Consider the following 19,413-nt stretch of genomic DNA (forward strand, 5'->3'; position numbering starts at 1 on the left):
TTCGTCCTATAGCATCACTATCATTTTCTCTATCTGGGAGAACTGACTCTAAATTTAATTATTGTTTCATTTTCATATTAAATGTTAAATGTTGTACCAGCTATGTAGATGTGATAGAACAGGCCGTAGTGGCAGGAGACACTGTCCTCATAGAGAACCTTGAAGAGACCATTGACCCTGTTATTGACCCTCTGCTGGGGCGACACACCATCAAGAAGGGCAGGTAACACAAGAGACGCACACCTGAGCACTGTACATACAAAACAGCCATTTGTTCCTCTTCGTTTTCTGCCCTGTCCTCTTGTGCTTTACCCATCCTCCCTCTGTTCCGCTCTCTCACAGTTGTATAAAGGTTGGGGACAAGGAGTGTTTTTTCCACCCAGGCTTCAGACTGATCCTCCACACTAAGTTGGCCAATCCTCACTACAAGCCAGAGATTCAAGCCCAGACCACCCTCATCAATTTTACAGTGACCAGGGATGGTCTAGAGGACCAGCTCCTGGCCCAGGTGGTGAATCAGGAAAGACCAGACCTCGAGCACCTCAAGGTGTGGTTAAAGAGTAATCAGGATCCTCTTTCCCTCCATGTTATGGCAAATTGGCATTGGTCCACTTGTTTTAAAATATAATGTTCTTGCACTTGTAAACATTGTTTATTACACAATACTGTATTATAATAGTAGTGTGGGGCAAAAAGTATTTTTAGATCAGATAACTTGAACTCTCAAGTTTTGGTTTAGTTTTAGGTTTTTTTATTATAAATTTCAGTTAAATCCAGCAGAGCTGATAATGTGTCTGCCATTGTTGCAATAAGGGGAAATACTGTTATGTACCGTAAGCAATTCCCAAAATGATCCAAACTGTATGTGTGAACTTTCTCCAGAGTGAACTGACCAAACAGCAGAACATGTTCAAGATTGAGCTGAAGCTTCTGGAAGACGAGCTGCTGACTAGGCTGTCTGCTGCGGAGAGCAACTTTCTGGGTGACAACGTGCTGGTGGAGAAGCTCGAGACCACCAAGCACACTGCTGCTGAGATTGAGATGAAGGTAACTAGTGTGTAATGTGTGTGCTTTGTTGTTGAGTCCACCTGTTTTGCATCGTTCATACTTCAACATATTCCTTCCATATTTCCTCCTGTGCTCCACCTACCTGTTCCATCTCTTGATCTGTCATCTAACTCCATGTCTCCTCCTCAGGTCCTGGAAGCTAAAGTAAATGAGGTGAAGATAAACGAAGCCAGAGAACACTACCGTCCTGTTGCTGTCAGGGCTTCTCTTCTCTACTTTATCATGAACGATCTGAATAAGATCAACCCCATGTACCAGTTCAGCCTCAAGGTAACCAGGACAGAAAGGAAGTGACAGAAGAAGTAGACACTCATATTGATTATAACTTATGTAAAAGTATCCCTCCAATTTAAATCCTACAAAACCTAGCAAATGCATTGCAGTCACTGAGAGTAATGTTATGTAATCCTTAATGAAGATCACACGTGGTAAATCCTGGACAACCTAAGATGAAAAATACATAAATTGTGAGAAAATACAGAAATATGTGATGGGACATGTATGCAACAATCATGACCAACTACTTAATAAACCTTCAATAAAGTTCCTTCAGATCCATTTTCCGTCTTGTTCTCAGGCCTTTAACGTGGTCTTCCACAAGGCGGTGGCGATGGCGGAGGCCTCTGAGGATGTGAAGAGCAGAGTAAACACGCTCATAGACTGTGTAACCTACTCCACCTTTAACTACATCAGCAGGGGACTGTTTGAGAGAGACAAGCTCACCTTTACTGCACAGCTAGCCTTCCAGGTGTGTCTGTGTGTCTGTATCAGTGTGAGAGAGTGTGTTTTGTCCCTGACTGTGTTCTCCCTCTTTTAGTTGCTCCTGATGAGTAAGGAGATAGACATGCGAGAGCTGGACTTCCTGCTACGTTTTAACATTGACCACAGCTACATCAGCCCCCTCGACTTTCTGTCGAACTCAGCGTGGAGTGCCATCAAGGTGCGTTCACACAGAGCACACAGGACTTTTATTTATTTATTTATTTATTTTTGCTGGCTCACATCCAAAGATGATATTGTCTAACGCCACCTGTTGTCCCTTCTCTTTGCCCAGGTGATGAGTTTCACTGATGAGTTTCGGGGTCTGGACCGGGACATTGAAGGCTCTCCGAAGCGCTGGAAGAAGATGGTGGAGTCAGAGTGTCCAGAGAAGGAGATGTTTCCTCAGGAATGGAAAGGGAAGAGCTCCCTGCAGAAACTCATCATGATGAGAGCCCTGAGGCCTGACCGCATGACCTATGCTCTTAGGTGAGGAGTTATTTTCCCTCTTGTGTTACTTGTTAATTTTAAATATCACCTCTTCCTTGTAATGCATTGTCATTTTGCCGTTCCTTTTGAATTATCCACTTTTTTGTAAACCCAGACTATTCCCACTCTTCCTATTTGCATACTGTAGGAACTTTGTGGAGGAGAAGCTTGGGGTAAATTATACAGAGGGCCGAAAGACTGAATTTGCAAAGTCCTTCAGAGAAAGTGGTCCAGCCTCACCTGTGTTCTTCATCCTCTCTCCTGGAGTGGACCCACTTAAAGATGTAGAATCACTTGGTACTGTCAACAGAGTAGCTGGAAACCTGCACAGACTTCACGCACTCACGCATAACATACTTATACATTTTAATGTGTTTTAATGGACATTAATTGCTCATTCTTTACTCATGCAAAGTAATATTTCTGTGTTAAAGAAGTGTGCCTGGTGTTTTTTAAGAAAATTGCCACCTGTATTAGGCAAAAAAACAACAACTTTGAAACCATAAGAATGATCAGTGATAATAATAAAGGATGACGGATGTATTTCAGTGGGAATATGATAAGATTTTTGACAAGGGGACGTTTTAGTCTACATTAACATATAGAAATGCTTAATATTCAATCCTGTGTATTCCCAGGAAGGAAGCTTGGTTTCACTATCGACCTTGGGAAGCTGCACAATGTATCCTTGGGTCAGGGCCAGGAAGCTGTGGCTGAGGTTGCCATGGAAAAGGCTGCCAAGGAAGGCCACTGGGTTATATTGCAGGTCTGATTGGAAGTGAGATGGGTTTACTCTGAATATTTGGATAAATAGAACTAATGTTTCATCATAGGATAGAAATATTTGACTGAATTTGAACTTTAAGTTTGTACTCTAAATACTCTATTTACGATACAAAACTTTGATTGTGTGTTTTCATTCACCTCCCTGTAGAACATCCACCTGGTTGCTCGCTGGCTGGGTTCACTTGAGAAGCTCCTGGAGTGCTGCTGTGAAGACAGTCATCCAGACTATAGAGTGTTTATGAGCGCTGAGCCGGCACCTACACCCCAGGAACACATTATCCCACAGGTAGAGATGCAGTGTACATGCAGTTAGGTCATCCAGCATATGCATGTAATGGATGTAGGTTTCCACGAAACGTTGCTGCACCCCTATTGCATTAGTGCTGCAATGTACACTACAGTTCTTCACTTTAAATAGAGATGTGAATCTTTTGATCGTGTATATTTTCCTCAGGGCATTCTGGAAAATGCTATCAAGATCACCAATGAACCTCCTACGGGCATGCATGCCAATCTGCATGCTGCTCTGGATAACTTTGACCAGGTCAGTGTCTAATGTCTACTTTGTGCTAGGAGTGCTTATTTGTTTATTAATTTATTCATTCATTGGTGTCTTTCTAGGACATCCTGGACCAGTGCAGCCGTGAGCAGGAGTTTAAGACCATCCTCTTCTCTCTGTGTTACTTCCATGCATGTGTGGCAGAGAGGAGGAAGTTTGGACCCCAGGGATGGAACAGAAAGTATCCCTTCAACACTGGAGACCTGACAATATCAGTTAATGTCCTGTACAACTACCTGGAGGCTAATGCACAGGTGGGATGTGTTGTTGGTGTTATGAGTGGATGACATGGTGCACACACAGCATGATGAGGATGATTTGAAGATGATGACTGTATTGGCAGTGGTTTTCATAATGATTATGATGATGAAGGTGCCATGGGAGGACCTGAGGTATCTGTTTGGGGAGATCATGTATGGAGGACACATCACTGATGACTGGGACAGACGGCTCTGCAGAACATACCTGGAAGAATACATGCAGCCCAACCAGGTCTGTACGTTTGTTCTCAAGGGAGAAAGACAAAGCGAGAAAATGTGGGTGCGACTGAGCTGATCAAGGGCGTCACTTTGTGTTGAAAAGTGGTGGGGACATAAGGGCTCAGATTAGGGGCGTGATGATACACTTGGATCACAAGACTTGGTGATGATCAGAAACAAGTTGAGAAGATTTTTAACAGTTTTTGAAGAAACATGTAATGCTGAACTATTTGAGGGATGATTTGGAGCATTTAACACTTAATTTCCTGCGTTCTAGAGAGATTTTCTGCTCCAATTTAGGGTGGAAATGTCTTTATTTATATAAAGAGAAACTGGCAGGTGACAGTTCATAAAAAATATATTGGTAATATAATGCAGTAATCAGCTGCTTGTTTTTTTTTAGCTTAAGTTACTTTTTTTAGGACAGTGCACATTTGTTTATTCTATATTTGAAATTGCATTGCATGTTTTCTTATTGTGCAAATAAACCTTTATCAAAGCATTTTCATTTGTTATTTAACATTTCTTGCAAGCTATTTTTCAGAATATTTCAAAAAATAAAAAATCAGCCAATTCAAAATGTGGTGGGAACATGTCCCCAGCGTCCCCAGTGTAAATCTCAATCAGCACCTACGGAGCTGATTGAGATTGAGCGCTGGCACACTCGGCCGTATTCTAGTACAAAAGGACCAAATGTGAACTGGCTTTGTCGCAGACAGTATATGACTGCCAGATTTAACTGTGTTTTTGGAGTAGAGACTTGGACCATGTTGGGCTGAGTATAAGCTCCAGTTAGCAACAAGTTGGCTAGCTTTTGGGCCAGAGACTCCACATGCAAGCGAAAGAGTTTCTGGCAACTAGACATGCCAGATTTAGGCCACTGTTGGACCAAGCAATTTTGGCTACCTGAGTGGCGATAATTTTATGTTTTGTACTTTTGTAATGTTAGTGATATGAAGCTAAAACTTTTTTATACTTGTTTTATTTCCCAGTTTGACCGTAAGCTTGCTTTGGCTCCTGGGTTTGTCGTACCCTCCAACCTGGACTACCAGGTAAGTAGAGATTGAAACCATTTGAGGAAACATTTCCTTGAAATGATTGAATTTACGTTGCCAGGTATCCCTAATGTTGAACATTTAACTGGTCTGAATGTAACTGCATACTGGCGTGTCTTTCTGTGGATGTAAAGCAAGTTATTACTGAAAATTGCAAGTTCAGTCTGCTGTCCCTGGATAAATAGGTTTTTAAAAAAAGGTTAAATGTTAAGTTCCCACAAGGGCAGTCCATAAAAGCTTGTGGAAAAGGTTAAAAGTTCCCATGAACACTAAGTAACTACACAACGTCTGACTGTTGAACATTTTACACACAAATGCCAAATGACTTAGTGTAGTTTATGAATAAATAACAATAGTAGATGGATGGCATTCACCAATTCCTCTCCCTTTATCCTCAGGGCTACCATGATTTCATTGATGAGATGCTCCCCCATGAGAGCCCAGTGCATTATGGGCTGCACCCCAACGCAGAAATTGAGTTCTTGACAGTGACGTCAGATAACCTTTTCCACACTCTGCTGGAGCTGCAGTCTCCTGATGCTGTGATGGGGGAGGGAGCCTCACAGACCCTGGAGGAGAAGGTAGTTACAACTACATGTTCAATTACTGTAGTTTTTTGACGGGAATTACAAGACATTATTATTCATTAACTGACTGAACTAGGGCTACAAGTCACCATTATTTTCATTGTTGATTAATCTGCAGATTATTTTCATGATTAACCATTTAGTCTATAAAATAACCACAAAAGAAACCAACCAACAACCTACAAACTCCAGTCCAAACCCCAAAGACTCTTCATTTACTATCATAAATGACAAAGCAGTACATCCATTACATTAAAGAAGCAGGAACCAGCAAATGTTTGACATTTTTGCTTGAAAAAGAACTGACACGATTAACCGATTATCAAGATAGTTGACAATTTCTTTTAATTGACTAATCTATTAATCGACTAATTATTGCAGCTCTAGACTGAACCTGTGCTAAACCTAGGAAACACATACTGAGAACACAAGATACTGACACACAAATTTAGTGCCACAAGCTTCTCTACAAGTCATTTCTTTGAATTACTCAAAATAGCAGCAGTTTTAGATTACTCTTAATTCTCTATCTCGTGGAGGAACAAGATAGAGAGAACTGGGAAATTCCCCTTTAATGCTCTTAATAATTACTGACTCCGCCGTCCTTCAGGTCAAAGCTATTTTAGATGAGGTAGTGGAGAAGTTACCAGAGGAGTACAATATGTCCGACATCACCTCTAAGACAGCTGAACGCTCCCCGTACATCCTGGTCTGCTTCCAGGAGTGTGAGCGCATGAACACACTCATCTCCGAGATCCGGCGCTCACTCAAGGAGCTTGACCTGGGACTCAAGGTAAGCTTATATTATGCTTAGCATGTGTGCGTATGTAACGGAAGCCAGATGGCTGTGCACTCCCCAACGCCTTAAGAGAGGCACTAGCGACCCACACTGGTGCCCATGGGTTTTAGCCTAATTATACCCTGGTCTGACTATTGTATACATAATGGTGAGAGCCTCTATGTCCCATAGCAGTGGTGTTCGTACCAGTGCTCCTCAAAATGAAGATTGCATCACCTAGAACTCTTGAAGAACTCTGAAATGAGAAGCTTTGTGTACACTGAAAGAATAAGAAGCCGTCTTCCTGTATTGTCATTAGGGAGTCTCTTGTAGTGCCACACAAATCCATCCTGCAGATTTCCTTCATCTGATCAGGTGGTGTAAAAAGTGGCCAGCAGCTGTTTGTTACAGTGATTACACTGGTCTCTCGAAATTTAACATGGCAATGATTCATTCCTGTTAAAATGCTACTTGTAGCGCCTTGCATTCATTGTGATAGAATAAGTAAATATGTCTGTCAAAGGGTGAACTGGCCATCTCTTCTGAGATGGAGAAGCTGCAGACAGCCTTGTTCTTTGACAACGTCCCCGATACTTGGACCAAGCTGGCCTACCCGTCCATCTACAGCCTGGCTATATGGTATGTGTGTCTTTGTCGGTATGTCTAAATGTGAATAAGTGTTGTATTTTAAAAAATGTGACAGGATACATTTTAGAAAGGTTTTTGTTTTGCTATGTGTTTGATCAACTGTATTCAGTCATAGTAAATGCAGTTCATATAATTGGCTGTTTGAGATACTAACCTCTTTTTCTCTCTCTCTTTGTATGTCAGGTATAATGATGTGTTGCAGCGTTGTAAAGAGCTGGACAGCTGGACTCAGGACTTGTCTCTGCCTAGCGTTGTCTGGCTGTCTGGACTTTTCAACCCACAGTCCTTCCTCACTGGTAACACACATTTGTGGACGCAGAAGATACCTAGGCTTGACTAAAATATTTTCACAACTCTCGCATCACGATTTTCCCTTTCTTTTGCCATCCATTGTCTACGTCTACTGGTCATTAATTATTTTTCCATCTTGTTCTGGCTTTCCAGCGGTGATGCAGTCTCTGGCGCGTAAGAACGAGTGGCCCCTGGATAAAGTGAACCTGACAGTGGATGTGACCAAGAAGTTTAAGGAAGAGTTCAACCAACCTGCCAGGGAGGGTGCATACGTATATGGACTTTACGTGGAAGGTAGACAGTTTTCAAAACCCTTTTTATTGTGGGGCCGCATTGAGAGCCCATTTTCTGTGACTGATGTGACTTGAGCAAGATGCTTATCCTATCTTTGGAAATTGTGTGAAAGCCAATTTAAATTTCATCTTTCCAACTTCCCTCCCTTTTTTTAATGTTTAAATGTCCCAGTTTTTAAACATGGTAATCCCATTTTTCCCTCTCCTCTTCACTTCCTGTCCTTCCACAGGTGCAAGGTGGGACACTCAGGCTGGGGTGATCACTGAAGCCCGTCTAAAGGAACTGACGCCCGCCATGCCAGTCATCTCGGTCCGAGCTGTGCCCAATGACCGCCAGGAGACCAGGAACATCTACGAGTGTCCGCTCTACAAGACCAAGATCAGAGGACCCACATATGTATGGACTTTCAGCCTCAAAACCAGGGAGAGGCCCGCCAAGTGGGTGCTGGCAGGAGTGGCTCTGCTGCTCAGTGTGTGAGAGGGAGTTTAGGGTTCTGGGGTCAGGAATCAGAACTTGGGAGGGATTTTATTTTATTGGGCAATAAGCCTACATATATATACTGGAGAATGGAGGCTAACTCTAGTAGAGCAAAATCACAGGAAATGGAATCAAGATTTTCTTTCCTTTTTTATTGAAAAATGATAAAATATACAGAAAGAAATGCCATAAATTCACACACTAAATCACAGTTAGAACTGATAAAGTCAAAGCTTGTTTTTGAACAAATCAAATCTATAAGCTAAAAGCTACCCTACAAGCAAAATATCAGACAGTGTTTCCTCATTAGAGCGGCATTCAAGTGTGTTATTTTGTAACACTTGTACCTCTTACAGTGTGTTATGCAGCAGTTTTAACAGCACATTCAATTACACAGGTGAAGTCATTCATTGCTATTTCCTACTTCACAGTACACATGGGTATAGTGTTCATCCATTCAATAAAAAAAAATAATAATAATAACAAAAGAATTGTGTGTATACCAGCTCTTTTTCAACTGGAGATTCTAATGCACATACTGTAGCTCACTTACTGTATGTGCTAAAAAGTCAAAAACTTTCTAGTTTGGCCTCTTGTGTGTACTTCTATGTGTGTTTTCTGTGCGTGTGTGCGCTCATGTGTTTTCTAGTCACTGTCAGACAAATCAAGCTCCATCATGTCCATGGCTGCCGTAGCCATGTTGATCTTGGTTCCGTGTCGCACACTGCAGCTCTTCACAGAGTTCTGATTGGACGAAGCCCGCATGCTCACCTGCACTCCCGAGTGACCAATGACTCCTACTTCACCTCTAATCTTTTGGCTGATGGCCTCGCTGAGGTCACCTCTGACTCCCTGGACCACGACTCCCATGTCACTCCTGCGACCCCTGACCCCCAGCTCACTCCTGACACCGTGACCTACGACCTTCATCACTCCCAGGTCACCCATATTTAAGTCCATGTCCATGTCACCTAGTCTCTCCATCTCCCCCATGTCATTCATGTCTAAGGACAGCATGTCCCCTAAGCCCCCCAAACTCCCGTGAAGACCCTTGAACATGGTCGGAAGTCTCCCTCCTATACCTCCTTCCATCCCCCTCTCATCTAGCCTGTCCCCAAGTTTTTCTATCTCCCATCCTCCCTCCTTCTCCCTCTCCCCTTCTGCCTCTCCAAACCCACCTGAGTATCCTCGGACAATGGTGGTAACTCTGCTCCTCTGCATCCCTCCTCTCTCCCTGTCCCCCTCCTCCCACGTTCTCTCCTCCCTCTCCACCACACCACCTGGGAAGCTCCTGAGTGTCACCTGCACTCTTCCTCCATCCATACTCCCACTATCATCTCTCTCCCTCTGCCCCCAGCCTGCCTCCTGCAGGGTTGCTTCCTCTTCCTCGTCCTCCTCTCCGAACCTGCCCTGCAACCCTCGGAGCATGGCGTGCAGCCTGCCACTGTCAAGTGAACCCATCCCCCTCTCCAGCGTCGCACTGCTCCCCCTCTCCGTGTCTCCGTTGCTGAGGGTGCGGAGGAGACAGCTTACCCCGGCACTGCTGACGCCGGCACTGCTGACCGATGCGCTGTTGGAGTCCTGAGAGTGCGAGCGTAAGAAAGATCCGGAGGAACCGATGGACAGTGGTGTGAAGAACTGTTCAAATCAGAGAGAGAGATGGGAAGAAGATGAGGGCCAAGGTTATAAAAAGGTATTATTTGATTTTGTTTTCAGCTGCCTGAATAGATTCACTCCACTTCTACATACTGGTGAGATGTTTGAACGATCCATGAGTAGGGAGGTCGGACTGGGAGTCATGTTGGACCTCTCCATCAGCCTCTCCTCCCACAGTTTGAGCCTCCTCTCCCTCTCCTCCAGCTCCTTCTCTTTGGAGTAAAGCTCCCTCTCCAGCTTCCGAAGGCGCTCCAGGGTCGACTCGATTTCACACCTGTAGAATGAGCAAACACCGACAGAATATCTGTCACCATAAAATCAGCCACCATAAAACGAATAGCAGGGTGAATTTCAAAAAAGCTCCTCAGTATTAATTGATCACGACCAATGCGATGTGCAATTTCTTTTGCTCTGTAGTTTGTACTGTAGACCTACATGTTACTATTTTTTGATGTCCTGACCATTTTTTGTCATCAGACTTCTGCAGCTGTAACTTTTCTGTGTAATTTCATACCACATACAAATAGTATACAATAAAAACCACACTTATTGTCACTGTTTACTATTTTTGCAGTTAACACGCAAGAAATCAGTGTACTTTTACAGTTTTTGGTTGTATTCCCAAGCTCTTTCTGGAGCCCTTTTTCCACCATCCACAATTTGTTTTAATTTCTTTGTGCACTGCATTGTGGAACAACACTGTACCTCAGAGCAGACTCAAATCATGCATTTCTTCTAGTATACTTTTTTGGGTAGACTAGTTTTTGTCACTTTTTCGGTATAAACATATTACAAACTGAAAACATGCTTAGAATTACAATGTATTAGGAAACTGGATCAATGTAACCAACAATTTTAAAATTAGAATATTCTTGTTTTCTATAACAGACTGCATGCCTTAACATATTTAGTTTACTTGACTGTCCCTGCAGAAGACAATATTGCCTATGCAAAACATTAAGCATGTGTCAACAACAGTGTAAAATATTTTGCTCTAGTACTGTCTGCTGCCACAAGAGGTCACCGAGAGTTAGTGAGTGATTGTCATGAACCTGCATTCACAAACACAATCAACTCTCCCAGCAACTAAATATAGACAGATCTGATGAACAACCATACCTCCCTATTCATTCATCCCGCCCCTTCACCTCGCTCACTCTTCCTACCCCCTCCTCCTCCCCTTCCCCTGTCCCAAGTTTTTCCACCCCTATCCAAAACTTCACTCAGAATTGATTGCCTCGCTGTACTCATGTTAAATATGCACAGAATCTCACACCTTCTCTCCTCTGCTCCATCCCCCACCTCTCTCTCTCCCTCACCCGTCTTCCCACTATCCTCACTGTTTCCCTCTTGTTCAGTGTTTTAGATTTCACATGCACCCAATACATTTCTGTTCTTCTCTTCTTCAGCTTATACTTGAATTCTCTTCTACCTCTCCCCAGCCCCCAGCCGCCACCCCCCACCCCGTGGTGGAGTGAGGGGCAGAGCTGAGGAGCAGAGGAATCTCTTCCTTGGACACTTTCCAGAGAGCTTATTATAGACTAAAGTAGAGCACAGGGTCACACATTCAACTTCTCTCCTGAGCTTTAGAGTCCAGAACTGTGTATGTATGCATGTGTGTGTAGCTATGTTGAATTTGTGAGCATGCATTTTGAGTTTTATTTGTAGTGCAGTCAACCACAGACTGCATTTATCATTCTGATTTTACTGTATACACTTGAAAATTACAGAAGATGCCTCATGCTCAGACGCAGTTCAGATACACTATGTTTTCTTTTGGATGTCTACGACTAAATGTGTGTGTTTCTGTGTGTACCTCCACTGGTCCTTATTATGTAGGAAGGAGTTACACTGTTCTGGTAGCCTGCTGTCATTGGCCATGGTCTCCAGGGTTACCAGCACCTGTTTGAACTGTGGACGCTCCTGTAGGTACACACATACACACAAGACAAAATAATCAGCTAACTTGCATATTTATGATGTCTTCAAAAGTGAGGAATAAGAAACATTTGTATTCCTTGTCCATTTAACTTACCTTTGGGTCTGCTTGCCAACATTTCCTCATCAGCTCTGCAAAACTTGCTGGACAGCTGGTGGGGATGGTCAGCCTCTAGATACCCAGACACACAAACACATGCAGATGCAAAAGGCAGAAGCCTTTACTTTCAACAAGAAAAGTTATATCAGACCACCTCTCCAATAACCATTTAAAGCCCCTGGAAACTTGGCTTAAAATCTTAAGTAATTTTTCACATTTCTCCAAAACATAAAAATAGTCATGACTAAATAAGCAACAATCAAAGTTAAAAAGAGACTAAGAATCTACAGGCACATAATTGGCACTGTGATGCTTTACTTAAGCACAGTGGAGCTGTGAGCTAAATGCTAACGTCAGCATGCCAACTTGCTCACAATGACAATGCTAGCATGCTGATGTTTAGCAGGTATGTTTACCATGTTCATCTTAGTTTAGCATGCTACCATTTACTAATTAGCAGTGAACACAAAGTAAAGCTGAAGCTGATGGGAATGTTTTTAGCTTTGCAGGTCAAAAACCGAAGTATTGGACCAATTAAAATGTTGGCTCCAGATGAAAAGTTGAGGGCTCACTAAAGTTATTACAGTTCATCGTGATGGGAACATGAATGTCTGTGTCACAGTCCTTCAAAAAAAAGCCAAAAAATTAGTGTGGCACTAGAGGCTGCATTCCTAAACTCAGCTACTGTGCTTCATCCGGACTGTGTGGGTGTGTTTTCATCAGATTTGAATGACAGTGGCCTGGCAGCACATTTCATTTTGAATCAAATATTGATAAATCCTTATTTGTTTCTCATTAGTACATGACATCGGCTTTTTCCCACCCACTTCAGACAAGTGAGATGACCTCAGAGAGAAGAAAGAAATACAGAAATCTTTAATGTGTAAAAACTTCAGCAGAAAATATTGTGTTCATGCAGAACCACTGTGATCGCATCACTGATTGAGAAAGGTTTAAATAGCCAGGGGGGATTGATATTTTTAGTATGTTTATAAATGTAAAATTGCATTACAGACTTATATAAAGTGTATGCTTACAAACACATCATTTGTTTAATGTAGAACATGCACTAAATCTGTTTATGAGGTAAAATGTGTATATTTGAAAGTGTCTTGGTATCTTTCTGTAATGTGTAAACTGTAGTAACCATGCCACCAAGATAATGTCCCTGCATGAAAGATCCCCTGGCATCAACAACAGTCTGAATGAGCCCAGACAGCTCCATAGTACAGTGCAGTAAATGGAAACAGTTTTCTCTGGGGATTAATCCTAAAATATCACGGAATCTGTGGAGAGAAGGCAAGTAAGAGGGTCAGGAGGAGAGGTATAGCAATGGAGAGGGAAATCAGAGGGATTCTGGGAAAGAGAGAGAGAGCCAGAGAGAGAGAGAGTTATTTAGGGAGAGAATTTGGAGATTTGCCAACAGCTACGCAGGAGTCATGTTCTCCGAGTTGTTTGTTGGTCCTGAGTGTGTGTGTGTGTGTGTGTGTGTGTTTATGTGGCTGCTGATGGTGATTCAGGCACACCAACAACTGAAACACACACACTGTTAAACCTTCATCCTCCTGTCCCATAAACTTCTTGAATCAACCCTCCTATCACTGCACTCTTTCCTCTTTCCCCACTGTCTGTCTCTCTCTCGTAAAAGCTTTAGCCAGGGGGGAGTCTGGCCGGGCTCCACTGCTGTGTATCCAGGCCTTACAAGAGCAGAGAACTGACATCAGGCCTAAAAATACCCAGCCTCAGCCTCACCAGCTCGCAGTGGAAACCATGAGAGCATCACATTGTTCCTCCAGCCTTCTCATACTCTGGTAGGTCTACATGCAGACAATGTGTTCATGTGGGGGGTGGGTTACCTCTTGTTTTTCTACAACCAGCCATGCAACCTGCAGCCCTTCGAAACCTTTGAAAGGAACCTCCCGAGTCAGCATCTCCCACAGCACCTGGCCACAGATCAGACTGTGTTATTTCATTCAGACAGATATGATTTCTTTGATGTGTTGGTTATAACTTCAAATATTTTAAGGCCAGATGTGTTTTGTGCAGCTCTCCCAAATAGTTATGAAAGTACGATAGAAGCCGCACCTCTCAGATGTTAAATGTTGTCTAAATACAAGAAGCCATACAAGATTTTTGCCTGAATAAGTCTCTAAAATTGTTTATTGTTTATTTTCTGAAAATGTCAGATAAAAGAATGAGCAAAGAAGACTATAAATCTGAGCTACATATATACACAATAGATAGATAGATAGATAGAAGTATTGAGGCTTTAATTCCTAGCCTTACAATGCTAATATTTGTACAGTGCTGCCAACTCACCACGCCGTAGGAGTAGGTGTCACAGGTCTCGGAGACAGGCAGGCTCTGAATGACTTCAGGAGCCATCCAGGGAAAAGTGCCCACCACCGTCATATGGGTGGTATGGGACAGGAACTTAGATGCCCCGAAGTCACAAATCTGAAATCCCAACAGAGCGAGCAGTGAAGAAAACACAGACGACGCGCATGGCAGAATTAAATGAATAAATTACTAGCATGTGGTTGTCTGTATTGAGACAAACCTTCAGCACTTTGTCTGCTGTCATTACAACTGTAAAAGAGAGCAAAGAGAAACCAGTCAAAGACTTGTGACATAAAATAGTAATAAGCTGTAGCTAACAGAGAACTTAATGTGTGTATGAAAAAGGAAGCACAGAGTTTGAGGAACAAATCTCAGCGTTTAAGGTTGTGTGTTACCGTTCCGTGACTTGAGGTCTCTGTGAATGACTTTGACTGGAGCTTCTGCGTGGAGGTAATGCAATCCTGTAAGGAAATCAAGCATTAACAACTGGTGGAAAACACTACATTTTCATGTCTATACTGATTGGTTTTGGTGGAATTTACTACCAGCATTTAAAATTTGGGTACAATTTCATTATAAAATATTTTTGGTGTGAGCTCAGTTCCAGGTTGAGCCATTAATAATCCACTGGAACTGAGTATAAAGTCTAAAGGCAATATTTATAATAAATGAACAGTTATAAAGGCAAACTAAAAAAAGACAGCCACCCTCAACAAATTCAATCAGTGTTTAAATAATGTATTTATTTTTTTATTTAACCTTTATTTAACCAGAGGAGAAGACCCTGAATATGATCAGTCTCATCTGAATTTGGGTGCAAATCCGTATTAACTATTCAGCACCATAATAATTAGTGTATGTCACTTTTTACTGTTCAATTAGATTAAAAGCAATCGCAGATAACACTTAAATAAATCTAAATGTTATTTTATCTACTGTACCACCATCATTTACCACCCTAGCAACTTTTTTCCCCAGGTGTATAAAAATCTTATTGCTAACAAATGTAACATATGTCATATTGTAATATGTTTTGCTACTTTGTGTATTAACGGTTGTATTTGACTCTTTTATTTTGCAAGTAACAGTTGGTAGCAATTGCAACAAGCAAATGGGAAAAATCTGTTGGTGTTGAACACACACAGTTTAGAGATGGTGATTAAGAGGCAAATAAAAAAAACACTCTGATGACTAGAGTATAACAGTATGCAGTGTTCGCATCAGTGCTCCTGCCACTGATATGTTTAATATCAGCGTCTAAGTTATTCAACCCTGACACAAAGATATTTTATTATTATAATTTCTGCAGGTGTACCTTTGGCTATCTGTATGGCCCACGTCATGATCTGCTCCATGTCCATCTCCTCACTTTGCTCACTGGAAAGGTACTCATACAGAGACCCTTTACTAGCATATTCTGTAACACACACACACACACACACACACACACACACACACACACACACACACACACACACACACACACACACACACACACACACACACACAGATACCCCATTTACAACTGTCACTAAAATGTGATCTGTCTCTGGATATTTATCTAGATAAGGAAAAACACATTTTAATACCAGGTGTACATGCATGCAGGATCAAAATCTGATCAGGTAGACCATATTTGGAGGTGGTCTGGCTCGCACTGTGGTTGGATCTCAGCCAGGTGTAACAACAAAAGCAACAAAACTTAGATCTGGCCAAAAAGTTGAAAGGACTGTTCCTCCTGCTAACACAAGTAAGCCTAGCAAAAGCTACAAGTGTAGCGATATTTAGCAAGTCTTCACTCTTCATTCAACGAATGACCTCTGGTCTGTGCTTCTCTTCTATTGGGTCCACCAGCCCACCTAACTAATTTGCAATATCTAATCACAATGAGGCAGACTAGTTACAAAGGGATTTAGTAAAACAGTTAAACAGAGAAATTGTGTGTGTAAATGTGTACACAGCATCCACACAGATTCAGTTACACTGAAAATTTACCGATTTGAGTTTGATTTAAATATCCACTTTTATAATGCAGTAACAACAGATAACACTAAACACATTTAAACTAGTTCATCAATAAATTATAATGTGTGAGAAACATCACACACGCTTAAGCACTGCACACCCCACAGACCTACACATAAGGAAAGCTAATCAGTGGAGGAGTCGCTCACAATCTTCACACACTGACTGTCTAATCCAGATTATCTCTGAACTTTACCCATTTTCCTGTTAAATCTGACAAAGAGACAAGTAGAAGAAAGAAGATAATGTATAATCGAAGGAGTCCTATGTCAGCCAGCGCTTTTTACATTGCTGTAAAATGCATTTTACTGGGACCAAAATCCATTTCCTGAACCAGTTCTTCTTTTTGCCTACTGTACTGTCTTATTTTTAGTAAGCATTGGACTCAATTGTTGCTGGATAGGTCTGTAATGATATGTAGGTGTTTTATCTTAACCACATGAGCCCATCCAGAATTACAACCACATCCAAACATGCTGGTCTCAGTTACAAATGTCCTGCCAGGAAACACAGCAAGAACCAGCACTCAGAGTATACATGTATCTGTTCAAAACACGCACATAAACACTTGTCGGCCATCAGAGCATGTGCTAACATGGCACATCTAGGATGAGTGCACACCAATAAAGTTAATACACACATACATACACACACACTTTTGTATAAGTGGGCAATCTGCTCTGACCTTAACCCTTCATGCCTCACATTAAACCCTGACCTGACCTAATGGTATTTATATCCATTAGGCGCTAACCCAAAGATAATAATACACAACTCAATTTGCAGAGAACTTTTTCAAAAGAACGTATTTGAATGAAGTTAAGAAGTAAAGGTTTTATGTTCTTGTGAGGATGTCTGAAAGGATACATGAATATCACACACACACACACACACACACACACACACACACACACACGTGAGGTCTGACCTGTGACAATTCCATAGTTGGGAGATTCCAGCACAGCTCCATAAAACTGAATGATGTTCTTATGACTCAAGACACTAAGAATCTCAGCCTGGGCGAGGAGACGGGGGGAAAAAAGAGAAAAGGAGGGATATGAACAACTTCATTAGCATCCATCTTCAGTTTTCCAAATATCTAACACATGAAATTTGAGAAAATAAAGTGTAAATAATCCCTGGTAGACTGTAAAAATAAAAGCTTTTGACTTACTATCCAATCTTAAAGTTATTCCTGACGGTATTTCGGGGATGCCTGAGTCTCCAAACAAAGGCCTTCCACACCACAGTGACAAACATGCCATTAATCTGAACAGACATATAGGCCATACCCTCCGTATATGTGGAATATTTAACTGTTGCCAAGCAACATAAGGACTAAACAAAATTAAATTGTACAAAAAAAACAACAATTTAACACCAAAATCTTTTTTCATTAGTTTTTCTTCTACAGAGCAATTTATTTTTTCACTTTTATTCCCATCATTTTTTCCTCGTGTGAGGTCATCAGTGTATACAGACATCAGCTATGATTTACTTGAATATTTCCATTTTAATGATTCTTAATACTTCTATTCCACTACATTTCAGAAAAAAATGATATTTGTTTATTTATAGTTGTAGTTTTACTACTTTTATCTGACAGCTGTAATGGATCAAAGAATGCTGTTGATCCATCCACTGATTGTAACATTCAGCATGAGTACTTTTACTTTAGAAGTACTTTTTGTTACTAATACATCTGTACTTTTGTATTCACAAGTAAAATTGTGAATGCACTTGTGCAGTGTGGTGTTGATATTTTAATTTAAATAAATTATTTGCATACTTCCCCCATCTATGAAAGTAGTGTTTGTGCAACATGAGTTGAAACATCGTTTTAATGCGAGTGTTCACAAGCAGCTCCATTTCACATGAAGGATCCACTAAGCTGCAGTTATCTGCATGAACTGTACATACACACACACACTTTTATGCATGTCTGCCCACCCTGCATGTGTTTGTGTGTGGGTGTGAGAAAGTGAGTGTGAGAGAAATAAGTCAAACAACAAGTCAAACTCTGTTCCCTCTGTAGTTTTATGTAGTCGGCACCTGCGTATACTTAACATTACACTGTTTAAATCTGCTGCCACGGCAATAACACTGTGGCCAATTCACCCACAGGTCACCCTAACACTTTCCTGACACTGAGCCTCTACCAGGCCAGTATTAATAACATGGAAGGAAATTATGTTTGGATTAACCCTCAGGGTGATACTCATAGAGAACCACCCGGCCTGAAGTGTAGTGCATAAAGCCTCAAATGACCACACACCTCGCCCTAGCATACAATGGGAGGAACAGGGTGAGTGCTGGCATAAATAAAACTGCTCCATCCACAATGAGTGGGAGGAGACAGGGGACGAGGAGAGGTATGTTTAAGATAAACACATGTTCAATGGGGGATGGGTGTACAACAAATAAATGGAAACTGATTCAAGTAGAAGTTAATAGCAGTTATGTGCCACAGATGAGTGCATAACTTATAAATACTTTGATCTTAAAATTTGAATCATCAATTGCAGAAGTGTATGATTGCTTTGTGTGTGTGTGTGTGTGTGTGTGTGTGTGTGTGTGTGTGTATGTGTGTGTCTCCTCCTTACCTCCTTGTCAATCTTCAGAAGCTTCTTCACAGCTACTTCCTTGTCCTGGGAAATCCAGAGGGCTCTGTAGACGCTTCCAAAGCTGCCTCCCCCACAATTCTCATAGAAGAGCAGGTCCTCATGCTTTATCTGCACAAACGACGAGCCAGGGGACGACATGGCATACTGACTGACACGCACTCAAACGCACACATACACACATCCACAAACACACAGCCCAAAAGTGTGCACCACTCAACCACCAGAGCTGCCCCCAAAAGTATACAAGTCCTGGATCAGCACAGAGCGAGTGAAGGATAAGAAATAAAGAGAGGCGGAGTAGTTTCCACCACAGGGTCGGAGTGGATGTTGTCAGTCAGCAGAACAGATTGTCAGAGAGAAGAAACCAGAAAGTGCTGGAAAGAGAGAGAGAAAAGTTTGCTCCCTGTGAGTCGGGAAGAGTCGAATCTCCTCTGTCACTACTAGACAAAGTATTACATTG

At 41.8% G+C, this 19,413-nt stretch overlaps 2 protein-coding genes across 9 annotated transcripts in view; one reads left to right on the forward strand and one right to left on the reverse strand.

Annotated features, from left to right (window-relative positions):
* dnah9l (dynein, axonemal, heavy polypeptide 9 like) overlaps window positions 1–15,689 on the forward strand; it is a 49,755-nt gene extending 34,066 nt beyond the window's left edge. For 6 of the 8 annotated variants that reach the window (XM_046051275.1, XM_046051276.1, XM_046051277.1 and 3 more), the window contains 23 exons: window positions 101–223; window positions 343–547; window positions 883–1,047; window positions 1,198–1,338; window positions 1,646–1,816; window positions 1,886–2,008; window positions 2,123–2,316; window positions 2,465–2,613; window positions 2,955–3,082; window positions 3,251–3,388; window positions 3,557–3,646; window positions 3,724–3,915; window positions 4,034–4,153; window positions 5,133–5,192; window positions 5,594–5,776; window positions 6,393–6,575; window positions 7,084–7,199; window positions 7,392–7,504; window positions 7,653–7,793; window positions 8,023–9,963; window positions 11,766–11,851; window positions 13,613–13,775; window positions 15,614–15,689. In XM_046051275.1, the coding sequence (XP_045907231.1) occupies window positions 101–223; window positions 343–547; window positions 883–1,047; window positions 1,198–1,338; window positions 1,646–1,816; window positions 1,886–2,008; window positions 2,123–2,316; window positions 2,465–2,613; window positions 2,955–3,082; window positions 3,251–3,388; window positions 3,557–3,646; window positions 3,724–3,915; window positions 4,034–4,153; window positions 5,133–5,192; window positions 5,594–5,776; window positions 6,393–6,575; window positions 7,084–7,199; window positions 7,392–7,504; window positions 7,653–7,793; window positions 8,023–8,270 (2,983 nt within the window). In that variant the 3' untranslated portion in view covers window positions 8,271–9,963; window positions 11,766–11,851; window positions 13,613–13,775; window positions 15,614–15,689. Of the gene's footprint in view, window positions 1–100; window positions 224–342; window positions 548–882; window positions 1,048–1,197; window positions 1,339–1,645; window positions 1,817–1,885; window positions 2,009–2,122; window positions 2,317–2,464; window positions 2,614–2,954; window positions 3,095–3,250; window positions 3,389–3,556; window positions 3,647–3,723; window positions 3,916–4,033; window positions 4,154–5,132; window positions 5,193–5,593; window positions 5,777–6,392; window positions 6,576–7,083; window positions 7,200–7,391; window positions 7,505–7,652; window positions 7,794–8,022; window positions 9,964–11,765; window positions 11,852–13,612; window positions 13,776–15,613 lie in introns of those variants that run through there. The other 2 variants (XM_046051282.1, XM_046051279.1) reach the window with 2 other exon arrangements.
* On the reverse strand, window positions 8,408–19,364 carry LOC123972069 (mitogen-activated protein kinase kinase kinase 7-like). Its single transcript, XM_046051293.1, has 11 exons — window positions 18,933–19,364; window positions 17,258–17,345; window positions 15,620–15,721; window positions 14,700–14,765; window positions 14,525–14,553; window positions 14,284–14,421; window positions 13,821–13,907; window positions 11,962–12,036; window positions 11,743–11,849; window positions 10,020–10,200; window positions 8,408–9,908 (listed from the first exon to the last, which is right to left on the reverse strand). Exons 1-11 carry the CDS (start codon window positions 19,089–19,091, stop codon window positions 8,916–8,918), a joined length of 2,025 nt encoding a protein of 674 aa, XP_045907249.1. The 5' UTR covers window positions 19,092–19,364; the 3' UTR covers window positions 8,408–8,915.
* Window positions 19,365–19,413: the final 49 nt, after the last annotated feature.

This window comes from Micropterus dolomieu, linkage group LG06, assembly GCF_021292245.1.
Source record: "Micropterus dolomieu isolate WLL.071019.BEF.003 ecotype Adirondacks linkage group LG06, ASM2129224v1, whole genome shotgun sequence".
In the NCBI taxonomy this organism is placed as follows: Eukaryota; Metazoa; Chordata; class Actinopteri; order Centrarchiformes; family Centrarchidae; genus Micropterus; species Micropterus dolomieu.